The sequence below is a fragment of the Toxotes jaculatrix genome, chromosome 15, assembly GCF_017976425.1.
Source record: "Toxotes jaculatrix isolate fToxJac2 chromosome 15, fToxJac2.pri, whole genome shotgun sequence".
NCBI classification, from domain to species: domain Eukaryota; kingdom Metazoa; phylum Chordata; class Actinopteri; family Toxotidae; genus Toxotes; species Toxotes jaculatrix.
This window is the reverse complement of record NC_054408.1, coordinates 1,435,551-1,463,312: the sequence shown is the minus strand read 5'-3', so window position 1 is coordinate 1,463,312 and position 27,762 is coordinate 1,435,551. Positions and strand designations below refer to the sequence as shown.

General features: G+C 43.0%; 2 protein-coding genes across 2 annotated transcripts; one reads left to right on the top strand and one right to left on the bottom strand.

The window, feature by feature from the left end:
* Positions 1–68: 68 nt before the first annotated feature.
* On the bottom strand, positions 69–12,953 carry frzb (frizzled related protein). Its single transcript, XM_041056779.1, has 8 exons — positions 12,548–12,953; positions 6,170–6,418; positions 4,765–4,800; positions 4,471–4,530; positions 4,163–4,228; positions 3,029–3,233; positions 2,487–2,550; positions 69–2,328 (listed from the first exon to the last, which is right to left on the bottom strand). Exons 1-8 carry the CDS (start codon positions 12,750–12,752, stop codon positions 2,287–2,289), a joined length of 927 nt encoding a protein of 308 aa, XP_040912713.1. The 5' UTR covers positions 12,753–12,953; the 3' UTR covers positions 69–2,286.
* A 4,891-nt stretch (positions 12,954–17,844) lies between these two features.
* LOC121194147 (dual specificity protein phosphatase 19-like) lies at positions 17,845–22,443 on the top strand. The gene is made up of 4 exons (XM_041056792.1): positions 17,845–18,067; positions 18,766–18,812; positions 19,452–19,604; positions 22,237–22,443. Exons 1-4 carry the CDS (start codon positions 17,845–17,847, stop codon positions 22,441–22,443), a joined length of 630 nt encoding a protein of 209 aa, XP_040912726.1.
* The last annotated feature ends 5,319 nt before the right edge of the window (positions 22,444–27,762 follow it).

The window sequence follows — 27,762 nt, the reverse complement described above, 5'->3', positions numbered from 1 at the left end:
AAGTTTGCTCTGAGAGTGATGCCTGCATCTGTACAAACTCCCAAAATAACATCAAACTGAGCATGTTGTCTAAATTCATGTTTAATGGTTCAAACTGCTGTGAATTCCAGAGTTCAAAATATCAGTGTTAGTACAGTTTACTGATAAAAGAAGTGTAGTACTGATTGTTAGTGTGTTTACATGAAGAGATACTGTGTGATAATGAGAGTAAGGTTTGTTCATCAGAGGCTGTGTTCACACAGCAGGAAGGAAAAGGCCTAATGATGGCTGAGTTCCATTCAGCTGCTCCAGTTTCAGGGTCCTGGTTCTGTGCGTGCTGGCTCTCTATCACAGTTCACTGGGACACTGGATTACAACAGAGCCATCATTAATGTTATTAGCAACACCTGTTCTTCTCCTGCTCTGACAGGTCTGCTGTGAAAAAGATCTTTTGAGTCACGTTCTTTTATTTAAAATGAATTTTAATCCTGACAGCAGAGTCTGATGGATAGTTCTCAGAGCTCTTTCGTGAGGGTGAAGACCAGCTGGCTGCAGTCTGATATCTCTGCTTCGTGTTCTCTGGGATGCATGTGAACCGTGTCCCATAATAAATCCCTACTATTCCTCAGAGAAGCAGGACTGACCCACGACATGAGAAAAGGGAAGGTTTAAAAAACGCAACTGAGGCAACAAGGAGAAATAAAGTCAAAACACTTGTATCCATTAAAAATTAATTTCATTATATTTGTTAGCGTGAATACTCGCACACCACAGCATCTTGATGTGTGAATCTCTGCGTGTTGCACATGGTTTGTGTTTTAGTGTGGAGATCCTTAACGTAGTATGTATGTATATGTTGCACAGAGATAAAGTTCCATTTCGCAGGATTTTCTTGCCTCCAGTGAAGGTCACAGTCACAATCACCCTCTGTTGATCAAAGCTGCTGTGCACTCAGTCCCCAAAATGACCAGAGGGCACAGTTATGATGCAGGTAAGGAATAAATATTGATTAAATACTGATCAGAGAAATCACAAACTGTAAACAGGCTGTAGGAACGATGCCACGGTTTGTGGTCTGGTGGTGTGATGTTGTACTAACCGCGGTGGTGACACTAGAATAGTAACTGCCGATCATTGTTGGATCGGTGTTTCCATTGGTAGACCATATTTGCACAATCAAAGCAGAACAAAGGTGAACTCTGAGATCACAACGAAACAGGAAATACGAGCCCAAATTTGCCTGTTTCGCAGGTTTGAATAGAAGAAAATGGAAAACAGAGCAAATATTCATGAAACTGAGGTGTAATGTGACTATACCTTTGCAGGGATCCACCCCCCGACACTCCTCCCCAATGTCCAACACAACATCAATCAAACAATGTGTTGCTGTGATCGATTAATCACTACAGCTGATTAAATGCTACAGGCTTTTTGTTTGATACTTGCCTTTTAACATGAATCAAAATAATAACTGATCAAAGCCAAACAAATGTTAACAGTCTCTTCAAACAACTACTCTGGCCCCTGGGCGTGTGCCCCACAGGCCCATCCACTAAACCATCCATGGCTGGATCACACTATACTCAAGACATAAGTAAACTCTCTGCTGCTCTGGTTGCAGCTGCTGTTGCTCTGGTTGTTGCTGCTGTTGCTCTGGTTGCAGCTGCTGTTGCTCTGGTTGCTGCTGCTGTTGCTCTGGTTGCAGCTGCTGTTGCTCTGGTTGCTGCTGTATGAACAAAGCTTGAATAACCGTCTTTCCTTCCATTCTGCAGAGTTCAGTAAAGTTCAGGTCATGGTTACAGACCCATCATAGTCCAAATGGGTTTCGCATCATTTAAATGTCCTCCATCCCATTGCCATGGTAACATGACCAACATCCAGGATTGTTAGAGACTGTGAGCATGGCGAGGAGCTGTGGAGCCAACATGGCTGCCACTGAAAAGAAATTTGTTCCAAAAAAGTGTCACGTACAGACTGTATGGCTGTGTGTAGGTTTAGTACTACAGCTCAGAAGCTCCACTCTCTCTTCATTATTGAGCGCTTTAGGTGTACACACACACACACACACACGTACACACGTACACACGTACACACTGAAAAACACACCAAACGCACACTTAATAATGTTTGTGCAAAGAAAATAAATGACAAAAATCAGACAAAGTCTGACAGATGAAGAGATGAACTACATTCAGCTACAACAGCCTGTGATAGTGCAATATCTACACACACAAACACACACAAGTGCAGGCGCACACATGCACACACACGCACGCACACACACACACACACACACACAGTCAGATCTCAGTGGCTGCTCATTGAATCCCGCAGGCTCTGGTTCCATCTCTGGACAGAAAGACAGAGAAACAGGAAGTGAAACTGGAGTCAGTGGGAGGTATAAATCAGTGTTAACTTAAAAAGCCTCCACCTGTATCACAGCAGATGTGTTTCCATAGAAATTAACTGCTGCCTTCTGTTTGTGTTTATTGGGATGTGAAACGCACCTCGATCTTCTTGCGCATTTTCTCCCTCCACTTCTGAGCAATGGAGCTGTCAATCAGAAGCAACCTACAAACACAGAGCGAGGTTTATGCAGGGCTTCCCACCGCGTTTCAAAGTGGACGTGTCCGTAAACTCTGACAATGTCAGAAGAAATATGTACAGTTTCATAAAAAACAAAATGAGGCGTCCTTCGCTTCAGGGACCATGAGCAGTGGCACTACATCACACAGAAAGGAACACATTTTATCACGTAGGCGAGTGTTTACAATCATTCTACTAAAAACGTGGTTGACAAGGATCTGTCTGATTCAGCTCAGCAGGTGGTTGATCACATCCTTTTTGAAGAAATGAATCACAATGGTACGTTACAGAGTTAGGAGAAAAGAAAACCTCCAGGGTTTTTAAAAGCTGTACAAAGAAATCTGTGAAAACCTGCATGTCAGACAACAGACTGAAGCTAATCAGCATCGAGTTGAAGTTTAAGGGTCTTATCGGTCAGCTGGATTTGTATCGACATCTCAGATTTTGTTTTAGTTTCTCATACCTGGACGTCTCCTCGTTCTCATAGCCCATAATGAGGTACTCCTCCCCAGGAGTCAGAGGAGGACACAGACAGGAGGACGAGTAGTAGAGTGTCTGCGTGTCCTTGGGAATGTTGACCAGAGAAGACTTGAACACCTCCTTCACCTCCACCACTGCTGTGGGCTCCAGACCGCGATTCCTCACCTCCCTCACCCTCGCCCTGATTACTGAAGGAGAGAGTCATCGACACATATGGACACATTGGACAATGGGTTTAAATTTCTGCCTTTTCATAAAGACCTCATAATGAATCAGCTACTGTACATGTTTACTTCTGCACAGAGAACTCACAGGGCAGATGATGTAGAAACCAGTACAACCAGTAAGAAAGTGGTGAGTCAGGTCAGACTCAGAAGTAAAAATCAGCAGCAGTGTTAAAAAGTCAGTTTCAGCCGTCAGATCATAAAGACCACCTTGTTGTGCACTCTGATGTGTCACCATGCTTCACTAAACCTCTCTGTTTTAATTATATCTGAATATTTAGAAAGTGAGCTCTTGTTTTTACTGATGGCGGAAAAAAAAAGCTAAAATCTTCCCCAAACGGATTCTGTAGCCAAAGGGATTAGTGAGCTCCAAAAGTCCACATGAAAATCTCTGCTGGATTTGCCAAATCATGCCTGTGAACTGTAATCGTCTGGAAAAGCCTCTCTGGTCTTTTAGCTTGTGCGTGTCTAATTCAGTCTAAGTAACAGCCTCAGCACCAAAATCTTTCCCACTTCACAAAGAAACACAGGTCTGAGAGAAAGAATCTGCTGAAGACTGAAGTTCAGTGATTCTGGACTAAAACAAGTCTGAGCTCAGTCTCCATTCCCACTTCATTTGGAAATGTACCAACAAATCAGCACAGACTTACAACTTGAACGATGCAGTATATGTAGGTTTGTGCTTGTCTTATATGTTTGGTCATATTATAAAAAATGAGCACAATATAAAACATGAAAGCAACCTGAACACTGCTGAAACCTCAGAGCTGCAGACTGACTGTTGATTCTGATAACTGATATAGTCTCACTGATCAGCTTTAACTACCATTTATAATCATGTCAGAATAACACACCAATCACACTGAAACTGAATATTGTCCCAGATGACTCACCATAGTTGTAGTTGTTCCTCAAGTAGGTTTTCAACATCATGCGGACTGTTTTACATTTACAGCGATCTGCAGACACACACACACACACACACACACACATTCAGGTTCTGTGCACTGATAATATAACAGCATATCCATTCAATCTGAACAGCAGTCTTTAGCTAATGTGAAACATCCAAAAAGTTTTTGAATTTTTTTTTTTGTAATATTGAGTCAGAGCTTTCAGATGGCATAAACCCTCAGTCCCCTGAACACCACACACATACAAGCAGGACGAGCCTGAGTAGACAGGTAGACAGACGGGTTACCTCCTTTCGGTCCTCTGCAGTGGAAGTTGCTGGAGTCCATTGGAAAGTCTGGAACGGATTCTGTCAGAGGATGAAACACAGTGAAGTGCTGCTTTTTAGTGAAGTGGTTTCTGGGAGTTTGGTGATTGGATGCACGTTAGTGAGAAATACATGGAAATGTGACTGACATTCACCCAAATGCTGTTCGTGATGATGTGGTCAACCCAACATCTCATCAACCAGCCGACACAACGGGCTAGCTCCCGGGAAAGCAAACAAAGCTTGGGCAGAGAAAAAGTCAAAGGTCAGCCTCACCTGGATTACACCTGGCTGGGTCCTGGTAGTATGGATCTACAGAGACACAGAGAGACACACGGTCAGAGTCAGAACAGAAAGAAAACACGTCCCCTTTTTCTTCACTTCACACAGGTTTTCTGGGCACGGACTGGAAGAAAACCCAGGGGCAGACCCAGGACACACTGGAAGGAATATATGTCCCATCTAGCTCAGGAAGTATGTTAGGATAACATTAGCATTTAGCTCAAAGCATGAGTGTGCCACCTTACAGCGCTGCTGGACTATTAAGGCCACACTGTCCCACTGTGGGCTGTCTGAGACGTGAAGTTGACAGAGACACGCCTTAAATTGATATCGTAGAGTCTGACATGGAGTGAGAGCAGGATTTTATTAGATCCATCCTGCACAGTGTGACACGCAATAAACTTAGTGAACCAAGTGAGAGAATAAATGGAGACAAACGGACAAACTGTGGCTGCTTCAGTTTTCTGTTCCAACAGGAGACAAACTCCTTAAAGCAACACTCGGCCTGGAGTCCTGCTGAAAATCGCTGGAATGACTTAAACGATCCACCCTGACTGAACCTCAGCAAATCAACAAATCACACCGAGGGAAAATCCCAAAACCCTGTTGAGCCGAGCCGAGCCAGGGCAGCTCAGAGATATGTGGGTGTATCATTATGGAAGTCGAGGGGATTGAGATGAGGTTTTTCTTTTTCAGGACTTTCTGGTCTGGGGCCTGTTTAAAGAAGCAGAGGACAGTGAGGGTTTTATTGAGTGTAAAACGAGTGGGCCGCCTGTATCAAGGAGCTCTTTGAGAAAGTCAGTGGGAGTGAAGTTGGAGGGGAAATGACTCACGCTATCTGTTCGAGAGGGAGCAGAAACAAACTGCTGAGAGTAGAAACATGATAGAAAACACTGATAGGGCTGAGCTAAGAGGGAAAACTGCTTCCTGATTGTCCATGTTTTCCAGCAAAGAGAGTGAAAGATCCTTATTCAGAAGCAGCCTCCATATTCACACTGTGACAGGAGTAAATGGGTTTGTTCCATTAAAGAAGCCACTGATCTGTGACCAGTGTTTACAATAAACAAACTAAAATCTTATTTAGTTTAGGGTTTTTTTCCCATTTTTCACTTTTCAATAAAAATGTATTTTTACTATGGGGGTCTGTGTAAATTGCTCTTGTCACTTTAAACAATAACAATTCAGTATATCATTGTTTGCATTGACATCACAATCCTTATATATCCCACTGATCTGATGTGTGGACGAGTCCTTTTATTAATTGGATATAAATTAAATTGTTAAATCTGATTGAAATCTGAGTAATAACCCCTCAAAATGATGCTTAAATGCTAATCATCAATCATCAATAATCAATCACCAGCTGCTTTGGGACAAACACAGCATCACACACTGATACCTGGTCCCTCAGCCTTGACGATGGCCTCAGGTGAGATGCAGACTCCGCGGTCGTACAGCGGCAGCTCGCTGCAGGACAGGCTGTCGGGCCAGCTGTGGTTGTAGCGCTTCATCACCGGCTCGCAGCCAGACTTCGCCCGCTCGCACACTGCCTTGCAGGGTTTGATGGGCTCGTGCTGGAAGTCAATGGTGCAGATGGGAGCGTACATGGCACACAGGAAGAAGAGCAAATCCGGACTGCAGCCTGTACCTGAACACAGACAGGTGTGTGAGCAGCTTTAAATATTTTTTAAAGTTACATGTGCATGTTTTTCTTTTTAAAACCACTTTTGGACATGTGTTGCATCGACGATCAACGTCTTCCACCACAGCTTCTCTTACATCAGTGAAGACACGGTGCGTTCAGGGACTTCCCTCACACAGGACTTAAGTCCTCACTGCTGTCCTGCTGGTCGTCTCTCTCAGGACCAGAAAGAGTTCAACAGTGGGTAGAAGATGGATCAGCGTTTTTATTGCAGGGGGCGACTGAGGTTTGGCTGCACAGTTTCACAGTGAAGTCACAGAAACATTCTGAACTTGTGACCTGAAACTGCCTCCTGCTTTTTGGCGTGCAGATCTTTCATTAGGACATTTTTCTGGTCAAAGCTTACTGCCTTTCCACTTTCACTCTCCACTCCTCCGACCTCAGCTGAGCTCTAAGTTCAGCCAATACCTAAAAGTACTTACTGAAGGCCGAGTATGCGTCATAAAATATCATGGTAGATAATGAGGTTTCCACATACCTCTGAGTTTGATTCTGCTTTACAGTTAAAGATATTTAAAAATGTCTCTTTACCACAAATCTCAGTCCAACACCAGAGACTAACATCCAGAAAAGGGTCCTGCTCAGTGTTACAGGCAGACAGTTAACCAGCTAACCAGCTAACCAGCTAACTCACTGCACTGCTAAGGTGAATATCACAGCTGCAATTTCATCATCTTCATGAAATCAGCTTCATTTGTGCAGTTATTCACAGGAGTGAAGTGCTTTCAACAGAGAACATCAACTTAGAATCAAGATTTAATTTCTTCTAGAAAAAGAGAATCTTTTGTCCTGAGAGCAGAGACACAACCAGCTTCACAAATTTAGATTAAGGAAAATTAATCAGAGTTTGTGAAATGAAAATAGTTCAAAAATAAATGTGGAAATTCTAAACTCACCTCTCAGGTTGTGAGATAAGGAACGTCACTAAAGCTGCTTTCACACAAGCACCGCAGCCCTGAGCTCATCACCCAGAGGAGCTGTGAATGTGTGAATCAGCTGGATGGTGAACATCCTGCTGTGACTGATCAGCTGTTTTACAAAACTGAGAAAACCTCAAACCTACATCAGCTCTGTGTTCTGATTGAAAAGGACCATTAACATGTTTAATAATGACACTGATGGAGGCTGAACACAGATTTACTGGTCAAACTAAATCAACTCACAGTCCAATTCACTGTGGAGGAAAAGGAACTGTGCAATATTTACTCTGTACAGAGAGACTTCACGATAAAGACAAAAAAAACTGTGCTATAAAAAAATACTCACACAGTCAAATACATTCAGTTTACAGATTGAGATAATGTATGCAGAGGACGTGCAGAGTTTCAGAGCAGTGTTATTAGCTCAACTTATCAAAAACACACAGTCGGTATCAGCAGGTATGAAGAGAAGAAAAAAACAGAGCAGAGCTGAATACCAGACTGTTCCAGAAACAGCGTTACCACAGTTACCCGGAATATTTTTACTTCTCTTTCACCTTTTATATATAATCCACAAAATTCTCTAAACATTTTTCACAACTTTTTTTCACAGTGCAAACAAACTAAATTCCAGTCACCTCCACTGAATCGGGTGGAGGCAGAAATCTTCACAGTTACAGCCACAGGAGGAGAAAATATGCTTTTTATCATTTGGGTGAACTTTTAACATGGAGGCCAGTTTGTGTTTAATGATCAGCTGCTTCAATCTGAGTTTGTTTTATTACCTTTTGGGCTGAAGTAAAAACCATAAAGTGCAGGTTTGGCTGCAGAGCAGCTGGACAGAGCTGAGCTCCATGATAATGAACATTCACACAGTAAAACCAGCGCAGCTCAACACAACCAAACAATAAAGAACAAGAAAACACTGACATTCACCGAACTCACCTTTAACCTGTTCAACTCTTATTTAACCCCTCAGACATAAAGTCTGAGACAGTTTCAGTCCACTCTGAAATATCTCTACAGCTAATGAATGGACTGACATGATATTTTGTACAGACATTTGTGGCTCGGGTTCACTCTGACTTGTTTTGTGGCCTTTTCTGTCCCAGTGTCATTTCTAACAGTTGTATACTAGCTGCACTTGCTGCACAGTCCTTTAATACTTTAATGAATTATGTTTTTATGTGTTTTATATTCGTGCAAATAAACAAACTAAACGTTTCATAGAGCACCACCTGCAGGTCAAAGGCTACATTTGCTGAACACCAAACATCTGTAGCAAGCTAACATGCTAAATAAAGATGGGGATCATGGTAAACATTATACGTGCTGAACCTCTGCATGTTAGCACTGTCACAGATCGCTGCTGTTAGCATTTAGCTCAAACCACCACTGTGTCCAAGTTCAGCCTCACTTAGCTGCTAGCACAGCTCTTGGTCTTGTTGTTTTAAACACACCCTCCTGAAATCCCAAAACTTTTTTCTGGTTCCAAGTTCATGTTCCCAGCTGAACTCTGTCCAGGACTCACAGCCAAACAAACCAAACTGAGAAAAGGTTCAACGTCATGGTTGATTAAAGGAAAATTCTCTTTTTTTCCAGCCTTTGTCTTATTTGGTGAGTTTTATCTGTGGTTTCTATCAGCTCTGATAACATCGTGCTTTCCAACAGCTGTGCTGCCAAACAGCATCAGCTGTTTCAGGTCTGAAGGGAGCCTTTAAATCCCTGAGCTGAAGGAGAAAACCTGGACTAACACACGTTTGCTGCTTTGTAAAACCGTGCGTGAATGTAACTGTTGTGAGTCCAGAGGGCCGAACCTTTGAGGAAGGTCGTGAAGAAAAACCCTTTCTTTCTTTTTCTTCTTGACCTTCTTCTTTTACTTAGAACAAGACCTGAGAGAGGAGGAGGAGGAGGAGGAGGAGGAGGAGGAGGAGGAGGAGCACCGGGGATGATGGGAGATGATGAAGGTATGAAGAGCTGTGAGGCTGTGACAGTGCTCAGGGTGGAAACTTCCTCTGATGTTAGAGGTTTAACTTTCAGTCATATATAACTCGGTTCCTTTGACTCCTAAGATCTGTTACCAGAAATTAAGTCTGATTTATAAAATAGATCTGCAGATGTTTAATTATAAAAACACAGATTCCATTTTTTGAGTCTTTCTCTTCAGTAGCATCCATTGGCATTTTGGCTTGAATGAAATCATTAATAATAAATTGTCAAACTTGGTCATAATTTTCTTTTGTCTAAACTAATTGATTGATCAACTTATTGCTGCAGTTCTACTTAAATCTGCTGCCAGTGTATTGTCAGTTGTATAAAATGATGATTCACATTAGAGCTGTAGCAGTCAATCGACAGGAAACTGAGCTACACTATTTTAATAAACGATTGTTCTGTCCTGGTTTTGTGAATGTGACGTACAGGACGTCGTTCCCTCTTTCTCTCTCTCTCCTGCCTTTCCTGTCTGTCTCCACTGTCACTATCAATGAAGACAAAGAAAAAAAATCGAATATATAAATGAATAAATAAAAACAACCTAACAGTAAAATCAAAAATAAAAGAATGACACTAACACTAAGTCAAAACCACCCAGTGTCTTGTGTGTTTTTTGTGGGTGCAGTTATAAAGACCAAACTTGTGTATATTTTGTCCCACTGACTTTCAGTGTGTAGATTGTATGTAAGTATTCCAGCACACAAACACACCCATGATAAAAATCCCAGGACACCACAGCTATTTTTCCTGGAAAATACCAAGATCTCAGTTCCAGACATTCAACCCCTCCATGCTCAGCTGACGACTTAATTATGTAAAAAAAAAAAAAACCCATTAATACGTGTGGATATAATTATCCTGGTCAGAGGGAATCTAGCAGGCAGCAGCTGGATTTCTTGTTTTGTGTGGATGAGCTTCAGTGTTCTGCTGTTGGAGTTAATGCTCTAAGACACTGTTCAACATTCTTCCTGTAACTAATTTTAAAAATGCCACGCAGAACCGTGATACAAGGAATGACCAGTCAAACCAGAAACCAGCAGCGGGCTGTAGCTCTGACCGACTCTCAGCTGCTGCTTCCCTGACTGCTGCTGCAGGAGCCAACGTTTTTTCCTTTTTGAATCAACTTAATCAGAATGATGGTTCCCACAAAAATGTTTCCATGGTCACTGAGTGAACTGATGGCTTAGAGTTTCCTGAAGGGTTCAGAGCAGAACCAGCTCTGCTCCAGCAGTCTGACTCAGAGTTATAGTGATGTATACCCAGGTATGTGACATATACACACCTGTTGTCAGGGGGATTTATCAAGTACATACTGAAATACAGCTACACGCATGTAGCTGTATTTATTATAACAACACTAATCAACCAAGTATTAAATAAGATGCTTAGCCTTCACTCACTGAAGGACAAATGCAGGTAAATCACTGGAGGTCAGGAAAACTGCATTTATACAATAACACAGAGAAGCATTCAAACATAACTGACAGAATCAACAAGATCATGATCTTACTGCAACAGCAACACTGTCAGATCAGATTAAGATTAGTTATATTCCCTCTTAGTAATGACATTAGATTAGATTAGATCTTTTAACATGGCTGTGTGGGTCGGTGAGTGGCTCTGCTTCCAGTGTTAGCAGCTACCCAGAGACAGCCAGACCTGGATCTGGTTTGACTGGTTTCTCTATGACCTCAGACAGAGATGGGAAGATTTTAATCCAACGTTGGGGCAGTTTCCACGACACTTGAGCTGATGAGGCTGGTGACCACACCTGACTGTGCACAGCTGGGTGTGGTGAGAGGTTCAGCAGATTTAAAGCTGCCCTGTGGAGTTTTCTCATAAACAACGTTATGTTTACATTCAGTGTTTTTTAGGGAAACACACTGTGTGTATTCCTGAGGTCTAATGAATGTGTTGAATGTATTTCCTTCCTCCTGAAACATCTGCAGAGTGGCAAAGTTTGAAGTGTTTAAAATCCTACAGTGTTTACATCCATGTTTACCAGCTGAGACTCTTCTTCTTCGCTGCATTGCTTTGTTTCTTTGCTCATTAACGCTGCCAACAGTTTATCAGTGGAATGACATGAAACTGGCGGCAGGATTGTGTGTTGCACAATCAGCATGATAAAAATAAGACAGAGGCCCACTCGTAAAAACAACTCTGCAGTGGCCAAAACGTCCACAGGGCACCGTGAACGTACGGTCACATCAGACTTTCTCTTCAGCTAAACTCATGAAGTCTCAGTGAATATCAGGGTGATGAATAAATACTGGTTCATCACTAAAATCCAAACTTCTCCATCCTCTCTCTCTCTCTCACACACACACACACACCTTGCATCAGTGTCTCTGTCCTTATCGCTCTGATCCACTGAGGATCACTGTGAACTGAACCTTTAATCTGTGCAACATCAGCCATTTTCTCAAAGTTTCTCTCACATGATGACTGAACCTTATTTAAAGCTCCAGCTGTTTCTGCTGCTTTCTCTCCTTCTGTCCTTCCTCTTCTTCTTTCTTTCTTTTCTCCTTTCTGTCTCCTTGTTATTTATCTCCTTTTCTTTCAAACACTAATTAAAGCCAGAGCTTCAACTAAGAATTTTTCTTTTCATAGATTCATCAGCTAATTATTTTTTTTATTCACTCATTGTCTATAAAATGTCAGAAAATAGTGAAATCACATTAAAATCAGTTTCCCTGTTTGATATTCAGTTTACAGTGACACGAAAAAGAAACGCAGCAACGCCTCAAATCTGAGAAGCTGTAACTGAACTGCTGCTTAAACAACTGATGGATTAAATATCTGTTGAACCAATTAAAGCAGTGTAATTAAGTAATTTGACCTTTTCCTGTTTAAGCTTTGGAGCCACTTTTTACTCTCAAACATAATTTATTAAAAACTCATTAATTCACTAAAAGTTGTCATGATCATTAAACTGAGGCTATTTCAGATTAATCACATCATTTCCTCAATTTAATGTCCAAAAATGTACTCAGAGCCAAACCACAGTGAAAAATCTGAGGATTTTCAGAGGCACAGAAAACAGTTTGGTTTGTCTGCTTCAGCTCTGCCTGTGTGAGATGATCCGTCAGTTAATTGGGCTCCTGATCCGGTGGAGGATTAATTAAGGGGTTAATTAGCGCACAGAGCGGCACGAACTCACCCAGCAGCCCTTCAAACTGCTCGATCGCCAGCACCGCGTTGTCCTGCGTGCTGTGGTGGAGGTGGTTCGGCATCTTGGTCATGTTCCACGGCATGGACCGGCACAGCGGGATGCGCACCGGCTCGCAGGACGCCGCCCGGACCGCAGCCGGCCACAGCGCGCAGGACACGGCCAGCAGAGACACGGAGAGTCCCGGGGAGAGCATGTTGGACGGTTCAGTGAGGGGACACGCTGAAGTCACGGCGGCGCTGTCGGTGCTCCGGTGCAGCCTCGGTCATTCACACTGAGTTAAATCCGAGCGAGGACGTGATTTTCCTGCTGATTGGCGCTTCTCTGCCGCCGCTGTCCGGTCTGCAGGCAGCTACACGAAGCGGGAGGAGCTGCTTTCTTATTCAGACTTTCACCTCCTCCTCTTCCTCTGTCCCCCCTTCTATACAGTTCCCCTCCTCTCCTCACCTCTCCCCTTTGTCCCTCCCTCCCTCCCCTCTCCTCTTATCCTCCAAACTAAAAGAAAGATTCCTTTTAGATGAAAAGTCAACAGCAGGAAAGCCGCTGGAAGCTCGTTGGTGTGTGTGTCATTATTTCATAAAATCAGTGTTCACTGCTCACATCACTGATTTAGTAAAAGTACCAATACAACTACGTTAAAGTACAATGAAATACTCTGCATGCAGATCTGTAAGAGTAAACAAGTATTATCAGTAAAATGCAGTTAAAGTGAAAGAACTGGGCTCTGTGACTGGGACCATGAGTCCCTGAGACTCCAGTGCTGTTTGACTGTTGGAGCTGGTTTTAAACACTTAGCCAGTTTGGGACTGTGTTAATCCGATCTAATGTAAATTAATCAATACCTCACAGGTCCAAACGTGTGATACCAGCACAGGAAGTAATGAGGGTACAGTAACTGGCATGTGTCCATCTGGGGACTGGATGTGACACAATTCTTCCTCCTAGTCCTCAGACTTTGAACTGGACTGGTTTGGTCCCAGTTAGGGTTCCCTAATGGACCTGAACCATCCAGGTAAGTCCCTGCACCACGCCTCAGACTTCTGTGGTGACTCTTTGGAGGGTGAGTATTGTGTCCAGGGGTCCCTTGACCCCTTTGGGCTCATGGTTCAGTAACGTGGTGAAGAAGACTACATCTCCCAGCATGCCCTGTAAGAACCCTGTTCTGTTCAGTCAGGATGGCAGTGAATTAACTACAGGTGTTAACCAATCAGGGAGCTGACTGATAGTGATGTAACTGTTTCACTGGCACATGTTGACCTTTGACCCCAGCAGGCCTGTTGCATTAACAGCTCTGTTATTGGTCCATTAAAACGGAATATGACGCTGCACACTGCAGCTGTGTGTGTGTGTGTGTGTGTGATAGCAGTAATGGTTGTCAGATGTTGGAGGAGCTTCCCATGTTAAGGTTGAGTTACAGCCAACACACACACACACGCACACACACACACACAGTCTCTGGGTTTTCTGACTCATGGATCAACATGCAGAAAACTGAGTCAGCACTTTCTCCTCCATCCTTCCTTCTCTCCTTTTTTCCTCCTGTCTTCCCTCCTCTACCCTCCATCTTTCTTTCGTTTTTTGTTCTCAGTTCTCATTTCATCTCTGAAAGTGTGTTTGTGTTTCTGATGTAAAAGTGTCCCCTCTCCTCTTTTCTCCTCTCATTTCCTTTCACCTGTACGCCTCATCTCCTTTCCTCTCCTTGTGTCCTCTCCTCTTCATTACCTTTCCTGTCTCTGCCCTTTAACTCTGGAAATATTTCACCTTCCACTCTAAGATCATTCAACTCCAGTGTTATTGCTCCCTCACTTTTCATGGCTGATGTTTCTGCATTTTGTTTGTGTTTTTGTTTAACCTGGATCTGTGTCTTTGTCTGATTGTGCTGTAAAATAAATCTTCACTTGTTCCTCTCCTCTTTTCTCCTTCTGTCTTCTCCTCTTCTCTTTCTGAGAAACAAAACAAACTTCTGTTGAAACCTGACCTCTGTGTGTGTGTGTGTGTGTGTGTGTGTGTTGAATGTGGGGAATGAAAAGGTTCAATTTCAGCCAGAAAGTGTGTGTGTGTGTGTGTGTGTGTGTGTGTGTGGAAATATTCTTGGAAACTGCCAGAATCTTTTCCAACATAAATAGGAGTGCAGCTGTTCACACACACGCACGCACGCACGCACACACACACACACACACACACAAACACACAGTATTGAAAAGGACTTAAAGTAATCTTCAGCAGTTACAGTTTCTCCTGCAGAGCCTGACAGTGGAGATGAGGTGAGTCTGGTGTTTGAGGAAACACCTGTGAACACGTCGGTGAACGTTTTACTGAAATGTTCAGTATCAGTGTTTGTTTCCAGGAAGCATGATCCAGTCGCAGTTATGTTCTGTACCAAACACATTCGCTGATTTTAGCTTCATAAAAACAGATTTTTGAGTTGCCCTAACACCTGTTGACACATTTACTATGTAAAATTGTTCACACCCTGCCAACCTTCATACCTCTGCACACCTGGCCAGCTGGGACATGAAGTGGTTGTGAATGACGGGTTCCAAAAGGTACAGAAGTTTTCTCTTGCAACTCAGTTTTAACCTGTAGACGGTGATGGAGGACGAGGAGGAGGGGGACTCACACAGGTTTCACCATCTGATGATCACTCCGTCTGAAGCACACTGAAGCCTTTAAAGTCCGAAGGTTTCGTCCTCTGAGCTCTAACGTTTCTCACTTTAAGGACACTTGAAGTTTTCAGTTCATCTGGTCCTCAGAGAGACTGAGCTGTGGGAGGACAGGTACTGTGTGGTCTCACCTGTTCACACCTGAACTGCTAAAATACAGAGTGAGACACAAGCTTCACACTTTCACACCACAAACACACAGCACCAGAGTCGACAGAAAGCGGTCTGAGACCCTTGTTTTCAGGTGGTCTCAGTCTGCTTCTGTAGTCTGCAGCAGAACCTTCACACCAGCCTTTAACACGGAGATACTCACTTTGGAAGATACTCGATGAACTTTGTTTTATGGTGTTTATGAAGTTAAACTAATTCTGTTTTCATTCAACCGTTAATTTACCAATGAGAGTGAACGTAGTGTTATTATTTGTTTACTCAGCTTCATCTTCTACTGAACCGAAGCTGTAACAGCTCATTAAAGCAGGGATGTGGCTCCATCTAGTGGATCTCACAGTGAACAACATCCACCACCAATAAGATTTTCACCGAGGTTACTATCAGTATGTGTAACTTTATAATACAGAGCATGATTTCATCGTGTAAATGTAAGAAAATATAACATAAGAGGGATTTTATTTATTATCATGTGAACTTTTTCACTGTTTGATTTAGAACAATGATGAGAAAAGAGATAACACCATTTTTACCTTCGGTTTTTCTCTTTGTGTTTGTTTACTAGTAAATTTCTTTTTGCAAATTAAACCAAAGAAAACAACAAAATGTGAAATAATAATTTGTCTTATATGTTAAAGAATTTTAATTGATTGGATCCAGTATGAGTCTGTATTATTAGGTATGGATTTGGTAGATTTGTCCCTGATAAAGTACTGATGACAGACAGACAGACAGGCAGACAGACAGGCAGGCAGAGACAGACAGGCAGGCAGGCAGAGACAGACAGACAGACAGGCAGACAGACAGGCAGGCAGAGACAGGCAGGCAGGCAGGCAGAGACAGACAGACAGACAGACAGACAGACAGACAGGCAGGCAGGCAGGCAGGCAGAGACAGAGACAGGCAGGCAGGCAGGCAGGCAGGCAGGCAGGCAGAGACAGACAGAGACAGGCAGGCAGGCAGGCAGGCAGGCAGAGACAGACAGAGACAGACAGGCAGGCAGGCAGGCAGGCAGAGACAGACAGACAGACAGGCAGACAGACAGAGACAGACAGGCAGACAGAGACAGAGACAGAGACAGACAGGCAGGCAGGCAGGCAGGCAGGCAGAGACAGACAGAGACAGAGACAGACAGACAGGCAGGCAGGCAGGCAGAGACAGACAGAGACAGAGACAGACAGGCAGGCAGGCAGGCAGGCAGAGACAGACAGACAGGCAGGCAGGCAGGCAGGCAGAGACAGACAGACAGGCAGGTTTCATGTTACACAGCAGCAGTTCAGTCTCACCTCCAGCAGAGTTGGTCCAGTTAACAGTTCACCCACTCAGCTGAAGTGAAGACAGACTACAGGTCTACAGGTAGTGAGAGTGGATTTGCTCTGGGCCCAGTTTGGTCAGCACTGGGATCTGGCCTTCAGCTTTTAACCTGGACCAGACTGGACTGAACCAGACTGTTTTTCTCTGGAGCAGAAGACGATGAACGGAGGAGTATTTTACTTTCCTGGAAACTGAACTGGATCTCCACTCTGCTCTGGTTTCTGGTGTTTAAACTGGACTATCTGCCATCAGCTGGACCGGATCCACTCCGATCCAAACTGGACCAAAGCTGAACATCTGAAGAAACAGGTTTTTATCACATTTATTACACTTAACAAAACTGAGTGAAATGAACAGTGAATGTCTGTCATCTGTTTGACTGCTCATCTTATCCAATGACAGTCATAACTACCATACTTTGACATGTGTTGTTGCCAGTAGCTTTGTTGTGGTGAACCTTGAATGATTTGATTTGTGAGGAGCTTGAGAAATTCAAAGGTTCCCTGGACTGTCTCGTCTGTGAGGAAGTCCACACAGAGCTACCAGAAATCAGATTCAGATTCCGTTTACATAAAAATACTTGGCCAATAAAGCTAAACCTAAGACTGATATATATACAGACGTACAGTGATATACAGTGACGTGTACAGAATAACATGAACTGCTCTGAAGTCTACGGTAATCGGTTTGTCCTGCCCTGAATCTTCTGTCAAGTTGGAAATGTGGACCTTGGTTCCAGCTTGCGGTCACTACTTGTTCACAGTGAGCTGCTGCTTCACTGTGGATCAGGAAGTCATTTCAGTGACACAGAAAACTTAATCAAGAATATAATGCTCGTCTGAGGTCGTCTGTGTGGCACCCACTAGTTGTTTGGAGAGATTCTTACGTTTCCTCTAGAGCCATGATGAGGATGAGGTTCACTGGGATGGTTCCACAATATGCTGCCTCAGAGTAGAGTCAGTCACTCAGGCCTGTACCGTTCTCACCTGTGTGGAAACATCGGCATTTGTTATGTTACTGGGTTCATTGTTTTGTTTGTCACCTGTCTATATCCACCATATCGTCTAAGTACCTTTCATTGACCTTTCAGGTTCACTCCAGCCCGGTCCAGACTAGTTCAGTCCAGTCCAGTCCGGTGTGGTCATGCAGTCCCTGACTGAGGAGATCCAGAGTTTCTCTCGGACGCGGCTGAGGAAGCAGTGCACCCGTGTGACATCTCTGAGCGGCCGTCGCATCATCGAGACCTGGAAGGGTTCGACGATCACTGTGGTTGAAGACCCCGCCCCCCCAGAGAAGACGCTGGGATACGTCCCAGACACTTCCTGGGACCTGCAGGTCGGCATCATCAAACCTTACCTGCTGCTGGGTGAGTCAACACGACAGAAAACACGGTAAACCGATATTAGCTGATGATGAGTCACCATTAGGTGGTGTCACGTTACAAACAAACAGAAATGTTTGTCCGTTTTTGTCATTGTTGTTAACTCTGTGCAAAAAAGGTGAAGAAACACAAAAACATTTCCAACATCAACTGTAAACTGTGCAGTTTGGTGAAGGTTTCTGCAGCTGTGGCACTGAAGCCTGGACAAACTGCACTGTAAAATAAAACCGTACCACTCACCTGGTGAGGTGATGTCCCAGCTCCAGACTGGATCACACTCAGTCCAGTTAGTCATGACGTCTAAATCAAAAACAAACATCTTACAAAGAGATTAGTTGCAACTAAATATGTACATGCATTAACTGCCAGGTTCAAAAGTTTTTACTGAAACTACTATGAGTGAAGAGTAAAAGAGGTAATATGGAGTCAGGCTCGTCCACCTTCAGTCCAACACAGATGATGACTCAGCTCAGTGTGGAGGGTAACATGAGCCTAGACGTGGGGGAGGACAGGGGGAGACGTGACCCATCAGGACTCCCTGGTTCACAGGTGGAACATAAATGACCCTGTGACCTGCATTAGATGCTGTACATGCACACAGAGAGGCTGCCCTTTCCAGGTCAGCACCCTGCAAAGACAAGCACTGAACTCACTCACTAATACGTCTGTGTGTGTGTGTGTAGGTTCTCAAGATGCTGCACATGACTTTGGCACTCTGAGAAAACACAAGGTGAGTTTTCGTTTATCTACTGAAGTGAAAAACCAGTAAGAACACAGAGCTTCTACACACTGATGAGCCACAAGTGTCCGAGACAGACTGTGTGCAGGTGCGATTTAAAAGACGAGGCAGTTTGCTGTCCTGGTCTCCTCAGGTAAGTCAGTCCAACGTCTCAGAGCCCTGACTGCAAAGGCTCTGTCGCCTTTGTTTGTCAGTCCTCCGTCAGCAGAGCTAACCTGGGGCTGATCTGTCTCACTCGCCGGACACTGGCTGTGATGCAGTTTGTGATGCAGTTTTTTGAGCTGTTTCCATGTCGTTCAGGTGTGAGGACACCTGAACACTGAGGACAGAGCTCTCTGCAGAAACAGCCTGGAAACTCTGCCGTGGAGGCAAAAATCTAAGTAATGAAAATACAGTTTAGATGGTGTAACGCAAACGTAGTTTCAGACGTGTAGCGACTCTGACAAAAGCTTGTTAACAAAGGAAATAAAAACTGAGCAAGACCAGCAGAGAAGACAGGAAATAAATTCTGTGAAGGCTCTGATGAACAGAACTGAGCTGCCTGAGCGTTAATGTTATTTTCATGTGATTCTGATTTGACTGTATGGGATTATCAAGATGAAGACTCTTTGTCGTCTTCTTCATCCTCAGGTGTCTCACATCCTGAACGTGGCCTTCGGCGTGGAGAATGTGTTTCCTGACCTGTTCATCTATAAGACTGTCAGTATTCAGGATCATCCCAACGCTGATCTGCTGCTTCACATCCAGGACTGCTGCGACTTCATCCAGAAGGCCCACAGTGAGGTAACACGTCTCACAGACATGAACACGACCTGTAAGCTACAGTGAAAGTTTGAATACTTTGTGTTTCATTCACCTGACGCAGCTCAGCGTGTCAGCTGCTGTCAATCAAACACTGACACCAACACGTCTATCCAGCTGCTCAGAGGAAGAGGAGCATTTCTACTGCTGGACAAAAGTGAACAAACTGAGCTGAAGATGCTTGTGCTCGTTCGATGATCTACGGTGATACATCCTGCATCCAGGAAATAGCCATATGCTCTCATTCTAAAGTCTAACATGACAGCAGCTCTCACCCTCTCCTGCCTGCTCAGATGTTATATGTCCCCAAACTAACTGTCAGACTAAGTTACACAACTTTCAGTGAATGTTAGTGATAATAAGGTTTTTGCATTTTGATTTAAAGACTTTCATCATCTCCAGATTCTTTCTTATTTCAGCTTCTGTCATGATACAACATATATACGAGTAAAGTTTTGTTTAATTTCCGTAAAAATGAAACACGTAAAATCAACATAACAGTTTTTTATTATTTATTAGTTATGTATATTGTATCTATCACAGAGAAACAGGAACTGTAGCATTAAAACCCCAGAAACTAAACCAATACTGAAGGTGAGAGCTGCTGCAGCTCAGGAGAAACTAAACGAACAGAGCAAGTCAAACAACAAGAAAAAAATCCACTAATGCCAAAGGATTATGGGCAGAAGGAAGAGGTGACATGTGACACATATTTTGACATCTCATCTCCCCTTCCCTCCCTCCCTCCCCTTCTTCTCCCTTCACCTCCTCTCCTCTTCCTCGGTTTTAAATAATGGATGTGTATTTTTGTTCATGTTTTATTAAAGTGCACACAGATCAGATCTCAGTGTCATACAAGCTTTTAGCAGCAAAGCCTGAGACTCACCTTAACATGACACCACACACACACACACACACACACACACACACACACACACACACACACACACACACACACACACACACACACACACACACACACACACACACAGCGAGTCATTAGGCAGTCATTAGGGGTGTATGATTACAGGAAGTGTGTGTGTGTTCATTATGATATGGTTCTATGTGTGGATGTGGAAATTCCAGCCCCGATAATCAAACTGATGCTTTTACTTTGAAATGCAAGGTCAAATTACCCAGCAGGCCATCTGGCTGGTAATGACAGTTATTGATGTTGTCATGACAACAACAGCAACAACCATGATAACATCATGGGGCTCAGTTCATGAATGCAGCACAGACATGTAGTGTTCATGCTAAATGTGTTTTCAGGTTTGTATCATAATTTTCACCATGTTTAACACAATTTGAATCAGGTTTTGCAATAACTTTCACAAACGTGCCTTAAATAAATTCTGGGCTAAAAACCTAGAATTTATTTACCTGAAGTTCCTGAAGTCAGAGAATCCAAGAACTCTGAGAGAACACTCTGAAAATATGAGCAACACATGACTTTGGATAAAAACTCCAGAACTGATTTAAGGCACATTGAAAATTCAGTAAAATGTATGATTTTGTTTTTGTTAAACCTGAGCTGGAAATTCTGCTACAAACCCAAAAACACATTGACTGCAAATGAAATTTTCAGGCCTGTGGCAAATCTTTGGGTTCTTATACAAATATTTGGGTCAGCAACATTTTTTTATTTCCATTTTTTGTTTTGTTTTCTCTAATTCTTCATTTCCCCCCCCAAATTTAACTCAATTATCAGATTTAGTTTTATCCAAATGTTTAGATTTGTAAACATATTCTCATGAAATATTTACAACATTTTTGGGTCAGGTTTATGAGTTCATAATATCAATTATATCTTTTAATTTCTGTCTTGAGATGAGAGGGTTGACATGTTTGGTTGTGGCTGCAGTGAACGCAGCCCTGCAGAGTGGTTCAGTCTGATAACTGGGACACAGCCTGTGGTGTAAACCTTCCATGTGAAGGAAAATAGAGGCTGTAATGGAGAAGCTAATTGGGATCCAGAGACACTAACAAACAAGCCATCTCTTAACCAAACAGCACATGAGCGGAGGAGCTTGTTGTGAGGTTAGGCTCGGCTCCACAGGCTGAAGACAGCTGTTCTGTTGATCTGTCGAGCCCTCTAGTGTTCAGACACCATCACTGCAGCTTCATGTCACCTCTCACTGACTCCTAACAGCACGACACACTACTTCAGTTTGATGTATGTCAGGACATTCATTCCCAATTATTCTAAAACTGCACACAGAAAATAAAGAGGTGTCTGGAAGATAATAATAGATATTTTATGGAACAATATTTTTTGTATATAAATTTGTTGTTTTTTAGTAAAGTAAATCAGTAAATTGGTGGAGACCAAAACAGAGCTACATGGGAATGAATATCAGACTAACACTGGACACAGGCTCATCTCCAGTGATTCAGTTGCTTTGTGTCTGCTGGATGTGTTAATAGCAAACTGTCTGCAAACACGTTTGCCAGGAAAAGTTTATAAGTTGATAATATGATAATATGATAATATGATAGGTCGGTATGTTTTTCAACCGCTTGTTTTTCTGCCTCCGAGTGGCCAAAAAACAACAACAAACAAACACAATTCACTCAGCTTTAGTATTAACATTTACCTCTGTCTCTCCCTCAGAAAGGTGTGGTGTTGGTCCACTGCAACGCTGGCGTGTCCCGGGCACCGGCTGTGGTGATTGGCTACCTGATGTCATGTGATGGCCAGTCCTTTGACAGCGCCCTCTCAATTGTCAAATCAGCTCGGCCCGCCTCCTCCCCCAACCCTGGCTTCCTGGACCAACTCAGGAGATTTAAAATGCCGACAATGAACGGATCCAAACACTAAAGGATCAAGAGAAAAGGTTCATGGTGGTTTGACAGTTTAAGAACAAATACGTTTAATTTTTATGAGAAAATTTTGAGGTCTTTCCAAGAAGTAAAAATAAATATTTTCGTGAACAAATTTTGGAGATTTTTACAGAGAAGGAAGAGTCTGGTTCTGTTTTGGGTCAATAATCCAGTGAGAAAGTGAGGTTGATATGAAATATCATATTGACTCCTAAAATCAAATCGCCTTGCAACGAGATGCCACAAGCTGGAAATGAAAGGATGGATTTGTGATCTAAACTCCAAAAATGATATGTATATTTCTTTCTTTCCTCTGGCAGAATCTTTCTGTGCAGATAGTTTTGGCTTAATGTGTCCAGATAAAGAGACAAAGGGACATTACTGACTTCAAACGACATTCTTGTTTGTGTGTTATAATTGACGTCTTCTTTGTGTTTTGGTGCTGTTGTCTCATAGTCATCTCTGTGTTTTGTTAAATTTGATTTAAATCAGTGGGGGATTTTTGTCCTCTGCACTTAGACCCATGCTCACTGTTTCAGAGCGGTGGGAAGCCACAAACTCCACAATGTTATTTCTTAACATATAAATCAATAAAAACGTAAAGAACAGAGGCAGAAATGTTGGTTGTAACATCTCACTGTTGCTACTTTGAGTATAAAAGCATCTTTCAAAAGGAAAGTTTATAATTATTCATATTTCTGTGTGTAATCGCACCAGTAGAAATTAATTCTACTAACAAATATTGTTTGTTTATTCAAAGCCTGATACTGATGCGTATTAATTATTTATCAAGAACTAAATAACTACCAACAATTGAAAGAAAGCTTAACTTCAAAGTCCTACGAACGCACCATTTGCCAGCAGCATCAGTTTGTTGGGTTGCAGGTTGCATTAAATCCAATGTGAAACTGGAACCTGCCAAACCAAACCTCATTCAAAATCCCACTCACATTTTAAACTAATGACTATAAATCCAGCCTGGGAACAGAACCGTTAGCAACAGCACGATGTGTGGCTCACTTCATGTGTTTAGATAAGGACGGTAGTTGTTTTTTTCCTTTTAAACAATCTCACATCGTTGTATATTTAATGTTGTTTTACTGACCTTTTTCGAACGGCATTTCCGTTAAACCCCAGAAACTGGCGCAGGTAGACAGAAGTGGCGCGTCCGTCACTGAGTTTCTGTGGTTATAAAAAACCAAATTTAAAACAGCAGCGGGACAGAGAGGACTGGACGCGTTGGCATCTTTTAGACAGCGGATTAACACCAAGTCTTTCGAGGAGAATATCGGAAAATCAAATTACCCGCGCTGCCACTCCCGTAGTTTTTTTCACGGGAGCTGTTTGTTTTTGGGGGTTTTTTGCACTCACAAACTGATCGTTGTTTAACTTAGTTAAAAAACAATCGTTGTTTAACGTTGTTAAAAACAACGACCAGGTTTCAGTTCATTGTAGCAGCTGCTGTAGTGGAGCTGATTTACGTTGGAATACGGAAAACTCCGCTAGCTAACGTCCCCATAGCTAGCGGAACAGCGGTTAGACAGGAAGTGACGCCATGGCTTAACGTCACTATATAATTTATAACCACAGCCAACGTTATGCAAAGTAACGTTACATTTCCAAAAGACATCGGTTATTCCTCGTACGTATAATAGATCTAAATCAAACTAGCTGTACAGTAATCTTTATTTCCATGTCTTATAAATGGCTCATCAGCTGGATGGTGACTTTACGTCTGGGACCTGTTAGCTTTAGCCTCAGTCTTTTAGCATTATATCAGTGTAGTCATCAAGACCAGGGCTCTCATTGTAAAACAAGCCAGCCATACACTCATGGAGCTAATGTTGGCTCAGTTAGCTAACTAGCTAACTAGCTTTGCACAGCAATACAATAACTTTGTTTGATATTTCCATGTCCATAGTTTGGATCATCAGCTGGTGAGGTTGGTGAGCCTCAATCTGAAAGCACAATATCATGTATGTCGTCATCAAGTTCTTATTTAAGACCCTTTTACAGGGTCATTGATTTAATATGAATTATCAGGAAACTGAAACTGATAAAATCTGCTGAAGACAGGTGTGATTTCAGTGAACATAGTGGAGCAATTAGCAGCTAAAGAGCCAGATATTTCCCTCAGGAGTTGGTACAGAGAGAGGGAACACAGAACTTAGAGGCATCAGGTGAACTCGACACCACTCCAGACGAAGGAGGATGTGGAATTAAACTTTTTGATAACAAGTTCAATATATCAAAGATGATGAAATGTCAATGTTGTGTTCACAGCTTGTCATGTTTAAACATGACTGAATTTCAGTGGTAAATCTGCTTCCACTAACAGTGTAAACTGTATATGCGCTATGCAAAGAAAGGAAAGCTTGACAGAGCTCCAGGCTGCTTGAAAGGGCGAGAGACCTCAATACACTTCTGAGTCTGAGAGAGGGAGAGAGAGAGAGTACAATAACAGCCAGAGAGAGCTGTGCTGTGCAGCATGTGGATGAAAGCAGGAGGAAGATGCCTCTCCGTCAGGTAAAAACACAGAAAGAGTCCTCCATCTGTTTGGAGTCTCCTTCCTCCTCCTCTTCCTCTTTCTCCTGTGGTTTCTGCTGATGATGGGCTCCTTCTGCTCGACTCTGGACAGGAAGATGGCAGTGGTGATGGTGATGCCACGTGAGGAGTCGGCGGTTCAGACAATGACAGGTCAGACAGTCATATTCTACCTCTCTACACCTGTCTTAGGTGTGGTCTTATTTTTGCAGTGAACATGGATTTTGTTTGACTGTCCTCCGTGCTCATTGTCACCTCATCATTTTGATGTTTGTCCATGTAATATATAGCCATCAAATAATTTTGGTGTAATGGGTGGGTATTCAATGAGCAATGTGTAAGTGCTGTGAATATTTAATGCTAACAATTGGGCTAGGTCTTCTTGTAAAGGAGTCATTGTACTTGTGGACGTCCTGGTTAAGGTAAGAGTAGGAGAGATCTTGTGTCCTGCAGTTAATCTTCTGAAATGAAAAAATATGAAAACAAATTCATTTTATTTGTCCTAAAACATATCTGCAGGGGACGTATAATAAAATGTGTTTTACAGGTTCTGTCAGATGAAGGATGTCTCTCCGCTCTGCCAGTGTTGTTCTACTTGTTGCCTCGAAAGCCTTTTGACGAACAAAGACCTGAATTTATTACTGAAACACATGTGCACACACACACATGCACACACACTCCTCCAGCCGCCCACGCGGTCATCTTTAATTGTCTCTTCAGTGTTGGTGCTGATTATGAAGAACCAATTAACAATCAATTAGCCAGCTGACCAATCAGACGGTCAGTATGTTTCCATGAGGGTTTGTTTACAACCACAAGAGCTGGCTGTGTTGGACACACAAGGACAAACATGTACTGTAACAGAAACTAACACACATTAACACACTCTGTTCATCCCTGTTATCACAAAGGACACAACCAAACCTCTCAACAGTGTTGACAAAAGCTGATTCTCGTCTTTAGTCCGGTCTCTTCAGTCTATTCTGGTCTCTCATCTGGTCTCTTCTTGTCTCTCCAGGTGTGCTTTGGACTGTCCTGGCTTTTTGTGTGGACTCTTCGAGTCTCATTTAGTGCCTGGGCCTTTGCTCTCTTGTCTGTTCTCTTCCTGTCTCTTCTGGTGTCTTGCTGTTTCTCTTCTAGGCTCTTTTGGTGTCTCTGGGTCTCTTCAAGTGTCTTCTGGGCTCTTGTCTGGTCCTTTTTAGTATCTTCCAGTCTCTGGCCTGATTGTCTGGTCTGTTCTGGTCTGATCTCTTGTCTGATTTCTTCTAGTCTCTTCAGGTGTCACCTGGACTCTTCTGGCCTCTTTTTGGGGCTCTTCTAGTCACACACACACACACACACACACACACACTCACACACACTCGTCTTGTTTCATTCTCTTTTCTCTCTCAGTCTATTCCAGTTGCTGCTGTGGATCCTTCTAATTTCACCTCTACAGTCTTTTTTAGCTTTGTCTATTTTTAGGCCTGACGTCTCCTGTAATTCTGGGAGGGTCAGTTTAGTATAGAAAAATCCTATGAAGAGCAACAGGAGGTTGTGTTCAGAGAGGAAGGATTTATGTTTACTGTGCAGAAATCACTCTCACCCTGACTCTGTCATCAGTCACTTAGGGTCTTCACTGCCTTTGTTCCTATTCTCCTCCAACCTGGTGAAGTGAAATGATCAGAGAGGTCAAACAGAGTTTTCTGTGCAACTTGGTTACAGTTTTTAAGACAAACTTTTCCTTCCTCTCCCTCCATCAGGTGACTCTTTGCAGCCAATCAAAGCAGTGAGTCAGCTGCAGCATCCAATCAGGAGCAGGTGTAGCATCGGGAGGCGTGCCCGTGGACCTACCAATCACTGTCCTGTGAAAAACCCCAAGACCTGGTAAGAAACTTAAGATTCAAGCTTCGAAGGTTTTTTGTTTGGTGTAAAATATCGTGAAAATGGGTCAGATTGTTTTTTGTGTTTGTTTTTTTTATCAACTCACTAAAATAAAAGCTGTGAAAATACAAAGATTCTTGCTACTGCCATTCCTTCGGCTACCCCACAGCAAGATGCCTCGCCAGCTTTACCAGCCAGTAAGAATTTGATCAGGTTTCTACATGGAAACCAAATAACCAATAGGCAGCTGGTAGCTGAGTTGTCTGTGGGAGGCTGAGACAGTGTAAACAAACTTGTGTTTGTAACCGTAAGTTAAGGACAGAAAGTTTTGTTAGCAGTTGTGTTGAAGAGTGAGGACTTTGGGCAAGACAATTTGAAGTTTCGCTTGTGTTTTAGCTGCAGTGTGCAGGCTAACAGCTAACAGTAAACTAACAGAGTGAGTGACGAAGCGGTGACTTGGCTGCAGGGCGGACAGAGGTGTGCTGATCAGCGCACAGCTGGATGAGCAGTATGAACCGTGTACATACATGTACACGTTTTGCCTCTGCAGCCATGTTTACTGCAGCCTTCCACCAAATTGGATCCCAGGCGAGTAGACCTGTGCTCCCCCAATTAAAGTGTTTGCTGATGAATAGTGGGCGGTTACTTCCGCCTCGCTGCAAAATCTGGCTGTGTGTGTGTGACTGGGACAGAAAGAGGCCCCATCAAAGAAGCAGGGGTAAATCAACACTGTTTTTTGTCAGTATCATAACAGAAGTGTTTGATAGACACACATAAATAATATGTGTAAGCCAGGTTAAAAATAAGAGTAGTTCTCTCCCACATTTTCATATTGGGCTGTAATGACCAGTGCAGCCTGTAGGGGGCGCCAGCAGGACCTTTATCTGATTGTCTGGTTCTGGCACTTGAC